Source organism: Propithecus coquereli, unplaced genomic scaffold (genome assembly GCF_000956105.1).
Source record: "Propithecus coquereli isolate 6110/MARCELLA unplaced genomic scaffold, Pcoq_1.0 Scaffold351, whole genome shotgun sequence".
In the NCBI taxonomy this organism is placed as follows: Eukaryota; Metazoa; Chordata; class Mammalia; order Primates; family Indriidae; genus Propithecus; species Propithecus coquereli.
This window is the reverse complement of record NW_012149186.1, coordinates 1,347,373-1,355,665: the sequence shown is the minus strand read 5'-3', so window position 1 is coordinate 1,355,665 and position 8,293 is coordinate 1,347,373. Positions and strand designations below refer to the sequence as shown.

The 8,293-nt window shown below is 60.3% G+C and overlaps 1 protein-coding gene across 1 annotated transcript in view; it reads right to left on the bottom strand.

The window, feature by feature from the left end:
- RBP3 (retinol binding protein 3, interstitial) overlaps window positions 1-7,920 on the bottom strand; it is a 10,248-nt gene extending 2,328 nt beyond the window's left edge. The window contains exons 1-3 of the mRNA XM_012651268.1: window positions 4,786-7,920; window positions 2,634-2,824; window positions 664-806 (exon numbers count right to left, since the gene is read on the bottom strand). Of these exons, the coding sequence (XP_012506722.1) occupies window positions 664-806; window positions 2,634-2,824; window positions 4,786-7,830 (3,379 nt within the window). The 5' untranslated portion in view covers window positions 7,831-7,920. The remainder of the gene's footprint in view (window positions 1-663; window positions 807-2,633; window positions 2,825-4,785) is intronic.
- Between the last annotated feature and the right edge of the window lie 373 nt (window positions 7,921-8,293).

The following is an 8,293-nucleotide window of genomic DNA, read 5'->3' as shown; positions in this document are numbered from 1 at the left end:
GGGGTGTTTTCTGGTCAGAGGCACCCCGTTGGTCTCTCCAGCCCTCTCTTGTTGGATGGGAGCACCGCGGCCCTGGTTTCGCAGGCTGGCAGGGGCGCTAGAGTGCAGCCGTCCCCCCCGGAAGGGGCTTTGAGAGTCTGGGGTCTGTGAAGCGCAGGGCCTGCCTCCGCGCCTCTGGCCGCTGCTCTGTGCCCAGGGCAGGGAACTGAAGCCCCATCGGCATCGCGAACTTTCTTCAGGAGAGTGTGTGGAGCTGCTGAGAGTTCAGGGAAGATGAACATGGGAAATGCCCATTGGGTTTGGTGACAGGCAGGGGGTCCTTCTAATTCTGCGTTTGTCCTGCAGGCTGGTGGTTGTAGCGGTGGGATCAAGGGCATTTTGGTATCAGACAAACTAACACTCACATTTGGCTCTTTCACTTATTAGCTGAGTGGCCCCAGCCAAGATATGTGACCTGGCTGCCCCCTCACTTTTTCCCTCTAGGAAATGGGCGTGGTGGCAGCTGCTTTGCCAGGATTCCAGGTCATGTGCACCGGGTGTACGGATGAGGACGGGGGCTTTATATTCCCGTCACTGTGACTTTTACCTAAACCCAAGCTGCCTTTCCCTGACTTCCCAGAAGCTTCCAGAATGAGAACAGAAAAGGGCAGCCTCCCCACGTACCTGCAACCTGGGCGTGGGTCCAGAGTTCACTGACAGAGTCGTTGGGCCGGCTGTAGATCTTGTCCAGCAGAACCGGAGGGCCTTCGTCAAAGAAGTAGGAGCACAAGGCAGGGATGGAGGACGTGGGGCCACCGATGTTGAACCTGAGGATGGAAGTGGAGCCTGGTGAGGGGCTGAGCTCACAGGCGGGTCCTCCATGCCCCTCTGGGAGGCTGGGGTCTTTGCCCTGGCCAGGGTTCTATTAGTAATTTTAGGCAGCTTCAGTCCAGTGCCTCTTCCTCCTCCTTTGGAATTCCGTGGGTCTGCATTTTCCAGAGCATTCCCCAGGGTACTAGTCTCTTGAGAACAGGACACTTTGTGGTCAAATACGTTTAGCAAATACTGAATACCATACCCTCCCCCTCTGATCACATGTAAACATATGAAAGGCCCTGACAAGTCCTGTAGTTAGGAACTGTCTGTAAATTTCACTCAATTATTGACCATAAGCTACTCCTTTGTACATATCCTGCCTACGAGTAGAGCACATTTTGGGGAACGCTGTTCCCCCAGTTGCATTCTGAGACAATATTACAAAACCCACCTGACATCTCAATCAGGTGTTCAGGCATCCTAATGGGGTACTTAGTGTGGTGAGTCCTCAGAGTTGTGGGACCACAGTGAGAGTGAAGGGGCCTGAGTCCATCCCAGGCCATTGGATTTGTCCCAGCTTGTGACATTGCTGGGCCCCGTCTCCCCATCTGGGGCTGGTGCTATTAAGAGGCTTCCCTTTGATGGTCCAGGAGGGCCGAGCTGGGTCCAGGGCCCTTGACCTCAGCATCCGAACCTCCAAACAAACTTCGGGGACAGAAGGATCATTTAGCAGGCTGCACTTGTAGCCTGGGGCCGTCTCCTCTCTAAATGTGGGTGGCATAGGTCAGCAGAAAGGACTCAGCATGAGACTCGGTTCTTGGATGTTCTATAGTGCATCAGAAGAATAAAATGCCACAGGGGCCTCAGACTCAGGCTGTGAGCACACAGCACTGGGGTCGTGGCTAGTGTTTTATCTTCCAGGGAGAAGAACCAGCCTCTGTGGGATCTAGAGCCACCTAGCGATGACTGAGAACCCTGTGAGTGTCACCAGCCAGCGAACTGGGGCTGGACTTGGTGCTTCTGCTCTGCCAGTCCCTGTTGCCTCTCTCAGACAGCAGGGGCGGGTGGAAAGTGTCCCATCCAAGAGGAGAGCCTGCCCCTTCTGTGCCCACGGAGGGTGCCAGGGCACATCTTCTGATGGACCTGGGAGTCACGGGAGGCCTGGGCTGGCCACTGCCCGTCTATGACGGAAACTCACCGCTATGAGGCACACTTTTACAGAAGCGGAGGAGTGGCGGCTAGCTAAAGACACCCTTCCAAAAATCGTTTTGTGATGCAAAGAATTCTTTTGCCAATGGTAGTGATTAAATTCCAATTCTCCCAGGACTCTGCCTTTACGATTCTCATAACCAAGGCTGTCGTGGGTTGATTTTGTGTGATGTGAGGCATGACCACAGGTGGAGGGCCTGCTGTCCCAAGCACCACTGATGGCCAGAATTGCCTGGGATGTCTGACAAATAGGCAGATGATCAGGCCTGCCACCTGGAGCTTCTGACTCAGTAGGGCTGGGGCGGGGCCCAGGAATCCGTGTTTTTAGTGTCCCCTTTCTCCACTCCACCCCAGTTGAAGACTATGATCAGGCAAGTTTGGGGTAATTCTCAACCTGGAATGCACATTGGAATCACTGGAAGAGCTCAAAAACACTGCAGTTCTGGGGTCCCACCGGCCAATTAAATCAGAACCCCCAGGCTAGCTGGCTTCCAGCTGAGGGCCTGGTCCCTCTCGGGTCCTCTGCTGGTCACAGGGTCCTTTTCTCCTCTGCTGTGTCCCACAGCCTTGACTGTCTCCTAGCTAGTGCTTTGGCCTGGCCAGGAAACACTGACCCCTGGCGCACTGACCTCATGTCGACAATCACGGCATCTGTGTGCACGATCTTCTTCCAAATGTGCTCCACCAGCAGCTCGGAGACCTGGGTGAGCAGCTCACAGTCCCCAAACATGTCGAACCTCAAGTAGCCGATGTTGTCCTCAAGCACGTTCGTGTGGAAGGAAAACTTGATCAGGTCTTCAAAGGCTTCAGGGGAAGGGATCTATAAGGGTTAGAGGTCCCGTCAGTGTCAGGAGAGCAGCGGGTTTCAGAGCCCGGGAAAGTGGGCGGCGCGGGTCTCCCTTACATGGTGGGAAATATCATCGTGGCTTGGGAACTAACATTTCTGGAGGAGTCCGTAGGTGCCGGGGCTTTCCCAGTGGCACGTCTGGGAGGTTGCGTGGGTGGTGGGCTTGGGACGTGAACCCACGCACGATCAGTTGGCAGCCTCCTGGCAGAGGATGCACCTGTCTGCCAACCCCACGCCCTGGTGTCCGGAGCTGAAAGGCCCAGGCATGGTCTCCTCTCTGAGTCCTCTGACCTCACCGGACACGGCCCAACATCCCTGAGCTCGTCTTCCTCTCTTCCGCGTGGGTGGGGAGGGAAGAGGTCAGTTGCCTTTACCAGGGGCCTGGCCCAGTGCTAAGCATTTTGTGGCCCTTGTCATCACCCTCACAGCCACCCTGCACATGGGACACCATTATTCCCATCTTTTCCATGAGGAAACTGAAGCACAGAGAGAGGGTAAGTTACTTGCCTGAGGTCACACAGCAGTGAGTGGTGGAGCTAGAATCTGAATCTGAATCTGAATCTTACTCCAAACTGTGGCCTTAGCTATGCTGGAAAGTAACGAGCCAGCACCGGCTACCCTGACATGGCTGCACTTTCTTTTCCGGCTCCAAGGCTGCTGGAAGGCAGCAGCTCAGCGAGCTGGCTGAGGGCGAGGGGCCAGCATTGACAGGGACACTAGCTCCAGGCCTGCTCTTCCCTTGGTGGTAGCACTTTGGCCACAGCCTACTCCCCTTTGCATCTCTCCAGGCCTCAGTTTCCCTTTGTGTAAAATGGGGGTGACAGTTCTGTGGCAGAGGGTTTTGGTGCCCTCAGCCCCTCTGATTTCAGCTGTGCCTGTCCCCTCCCAGCACGGCAGTGTCTTGCCACTCTCTGCTCAGGCGTTCTGAAGCTGGACGCCCTGCCCTGCCCGGGGTGCCTATGAGGGGCAGGAGCTGCTGGGTCGCGCTCATCCTGTGGAGGGGCTGCCCCAGGAGGCACCCTTCACTTGCCAGGATGCTGCCTTCAGCAGAACAGCCTCAGGGATGCCCCTGCCCATCATCTGGCCCTCCCTGCCCCCCTCACTCTCCCTGCCCTCACGCCTGCTTCAGCCCTTGTCTCAGCCCCTCCTTGCAAGGGAGCCCAAGACAAACGCCGCCTGCCCACTCGTGACTGCAGCGGAGCCACAGGTGAGAGCACCGCGTGGAGAGGCGCTGGAAGCGCTGCTTCGGCAGAGCTCTCAGCCAGCGGTGGGGCAACCCGGTGTGAGAACTTCCCCTGACCCACCAGCGCCACCCGGCCTGACTCCACATGTTCAGTGCTCCCCAGAGCTGCTGTGCTGGCTTCCAAATATTCTGTCCATGATGGCCTTGTCCTGAACTTCCCACCCAGCTGGCCCTTGGACAAGACCGCACGCCCACCGAGCGCAGCCCCTTCGGGTGTCGCACGTTGCATTGTGAGAGGCAGACGGCACCAGACCCAGGAAGGGCTCTGGGTGTGCCCGGCACCCCTGACCACTCTCAGGCCTGTGTGCAGGCTCCAGGCTTCACTCTGAGGCAGCTGTGAGGCGAGGTCGCAAGCTGCGCACGTCCAGAGGAGGAAGTCACAGCTTGGAGGCCCCGGGTGACTTCTTGGCCTCTTTCCCCAACAGGACAGTGAGAACTCCTGCCAACACTTGCCTTCGTCCCAACCAAGACTGAAACACCTTCTAGCCCAGGAGTTTTCAAACTGGGTTGCTGTGAGGACTAATGATCTACAGGGGTGTTTAGGGGCCCCTGGGCATGGAGAGTGGCTGGGATAACTGGGTGAGAAAGAGGAGGAGACTCGAAACGGGGAGCCACTGTCTAGCCCCTGCACATGGCCCTGCACGTGTGGACTCCTGGGCCTGGACCGGACCAAGTCTCCCTTGAATCTCACCTGCATGGGCACAATTCCAGGAATTCGGTCCTTGGAATCCTCGGGGATATGGGCTGTCTTCAGGTGTGGGTCCCCGGACAGCATCTGCAGGTCAGCCCCCAGCATCTCGGCCAGGGCCGCTTCTGAGGTCACCCTGGAGTAGTGGCTCTGCAGACCGCTCAGCTCTGCAGCCATCTTGGCCCCCAGCTCGGGGGAGGCATAGTTATCAGCTACCAGCTTCCCGGCCGTCTGCAGCACTGTGGGCACCTTGGCACGCAGGGCCACTATGTCCTGGGCTGTGGAAAGGGCCTCGCTCATGGGCACAGTGATGTCAGGCTCCACGCCGGCCAAGTCCCAGGCTTGGCCTGTGGTGGCACTCAGGGCCATCTGGGTGGGCATGGAGGCATATAGGGGGCTGCTGCCCACCTGGTAGATGCCCACAGAGAGAGCCCCTCCGGCTGTGGGCTCCCCTATGACCGTGGCCCGCTGCAGGTCCTGCATGGTGTGAGCAAAAGCTTCGGCCGCGGAGCCGCTGGTGTGGCTCATCAGGATGTAGAGGTCCTTGTGGGAGCCGTAGCGCTGGCCAGCGACCTGGGGCAGCGTCCACACACCCGTGACCCTTGAGGAGGCCCGGTCGAAGATGGAGTAGAGGTGCTGGAGGGGCTCTGCCTCAAAGAAGTAGGAGCAGAGCAGCGGCACGGCCGTGGTATAGCTGCCAGGGTTGTAGCGCAGGTCAACAACCAGCGCCGCCGTGTCCACCAGCTTCTGCCACACCAGCCGCACCAACTGCGGCCCAATGGCCTTCACCGTCTCCAGCTCGGCCATGGCATCAAAACGGAGATAGCCCAGATGGCCGGGCAGCACGTCTGTCTTGAACAGGGCCTCGATGAGGTAGGACAGCTCCTCCGGAGAGGGGACCGCAGGGGGTGGTGGGGGCGCCTCCTCCACCACCAGCTCTCCAGGGCTGTGGAACACTAGCAGGCGGTGGTCCCCAGACACCTCCTGCAGGTCGGCCGTGAGCTGGGAGGCCAGCGACTCCAAGTCCACTGCCGTGCGGTAGGCCCCCTGGGCCAACTTGGCTCGCAGCAGGGCTCCCATCTGCCCGGCGACCTCCAGCCGGGCGTAGTGGGCTTCTAGCAGGTGCCCTGTGCCCTCCACCAAGGCTCCCAGGCTCCGGTGGAACTCCAGCACCTCCTGGGCTTTGTCCAGGGCCTCCTCGGCCAGCACGATGGCATCGGGCACCACGCCGCCGCCAAGCCAGGCCTCGCCGTGGTTGTCAAAGAAGGTGAGCACAGGCACGGTGAGCTCCAGGCCACCCTCGGGCGTGTCCAGCAGCGGCACCGTGCGGGTGTGCAGCAGGTTGCCCGCGGTGATCTCGCCCACCAGCGTGGCCCAGCCCAGCGACTGCATGAGGAAAGCGAACTCCTCAGCGGCGGTGGCAGTGCGGTGGCTGGTGAGCAGGTACACCCCGCGGTGGGTGCTGTAGCGCGGCCCCAGCAGCTCGGTGTGGCTGAAGTGCTCCTGCGTGACGTTGGTACGGCGGTCGTAGGTGGTGAAGAGGCGCGCGGGGCCGGCCTCGGGGCCCTGGAAGTAGGAGAGCAGCAGGGGCAGGGCCGAGGACGGCCCGCCGGGGTTGTGGCGCAGGTCCATGATGAGGTGCGCTGTGTCCTGCAGGGGCTCCCACACCTGGCGCAGGATGTACGGGCCCAGCGCCCCCAGCACAGAGGCATCGGCGAAAGCGTCGAAGCGCAGGTAGCCCACGTCGCCCGGCAGCACTGACACCTGGAACACGGAGTCCACCAGGGCTTGCCGGACAGCCTCCTCCTCGGGCACCTCTGAGGCTGCCCCTGGGGGTTCTTCGGCTTCAGCCTCGGGCTCAGGAGGGGTTTCTCTGGGCCTCACGGCCCGCACCAGGAGCCTGGGGTCCTCGGACGCAGCCTGCAGGCCGGCGTTGAGCTTGGTGACCAGGTCCTCCTTGGAGACCACAGTGGAGAAGTCCATGCTGGCCAGGTGGTTCTGCAGGGCGGGCACGCGGTCCACCAGCGTGTAGTAGTCCTGCAGCGCCTCCTGCAGGCAGCGGACGACCCCCGGCAGGGCGCGGCGCAGAGTGAGGATGGACAGGGCTTTCTCCAGGGCCTGCTCGGCTGGCGTCCCCACACAGGGCAGCACCCCGCTGCCCTCCCACGTCTGGCTGCTCCCACCCAGGGGCCCCAGGGACCTGGATACGGGCACGGTGAGGAAGAAGTTGGATTGGCCTATCCTCAGCTTCTGCAGGTTCAGGGCACCCCCCACTGTCCGCTCGCCCACCACGATAGCCCTACGCATCTGCTTGAGGATGTAGGCGATGTCCTCGGCCACGCCCCTGGTGCGGCCACTGGTGAGGACCACCACATCCTTGTCGGCACTGTACCTCTCTCCCGGGACCTGGGGCAAGGTCCAGATCTCCGTGGTCGTGTTGGAGGGGCGGTCGTAGATGGTGTCCACGTGCAGGGCCGTGTTCCCCGGGTGCAGGTAGGAGATGACGTAGGGAATGCCGGACACCTGGCCCCCCGTGCAGTGCCGCAGATCCAGCACCAAGGCAGAGGTGCCCATGAGCTTTTCCCAGACGTGGGCCACCAGGAACTGCCCCAGCTTGCTCAGCACCTCCTCACCTGGGATGTCGTCCACCCGCAGGTAGCCCACGTTGCCCTCCAGAACTTCGTAGCGGAGGCCCCTCTGCAGCCAGACCAGCAGTTCCTCTTGTGTGAGGTTGGTGAGTGCTGGGGCCTGCTGGGGAGGCTCCAGGGTGCTGGGCTCATAGGAGACGACCAGGCGAGGGTCGTTCAGGGAGCCCTGCACTCCAGCCGTCAGCACCTGGGCCAGCGTCTGAGGGTCTGAGATGCCCAGAATCTCACGGCTCTTGGTGGCCTGCTCGATGGCTTCCTGCATCCCCACCAGGTTCTCGGGGAAGCAGTAGTTATCCAAGAGCACCTTGGCCATGTCCAGCACCAGGCTCGGCTGGAACAGGTGTGTGGGGCCAGCCAGGCCACAGAGCAGCGTGGTTAGGAGCAGGACCCATTCTCTCATCGCGGGGTCCAGGGAAGGCTTCGCTCTTGCAAAGAAGCTCCCTCGACGTGGGCAGGCCGCGCCCTGCTCTGCGTAGCCTTCCACCTCGCCCTTCTCGGCTGGCAGACAGAAGGTCTGGGGTTAAACTCCGGAGCTGGGGCAAGACTTCCAGCTCCAGTAAGCCTTTAATCCTGTCTAATTCAAGCACATCAGCCCAGGGACTGGGGAGACATGGCCGGGGTGGTTTGACCCAGAAGGTATGTTGCGTGTCATCTTGCTGTGCCACCTTTGCATGTCACAACATGGATAATGGCCATTTATTCTGAGTTTCTGCCACATGCCAGGCACTGTGCTTCCTGCTTTACAAGCTGACCGTTTTCACCAGAGCCTTGCAAAGCAGAGCTATTAACCTGCAAGTAAACAGCATGTCCCCACTGCACTGGGTGATCAATAACTCTGGAATTAGGTAGACCTCTTGGAGACC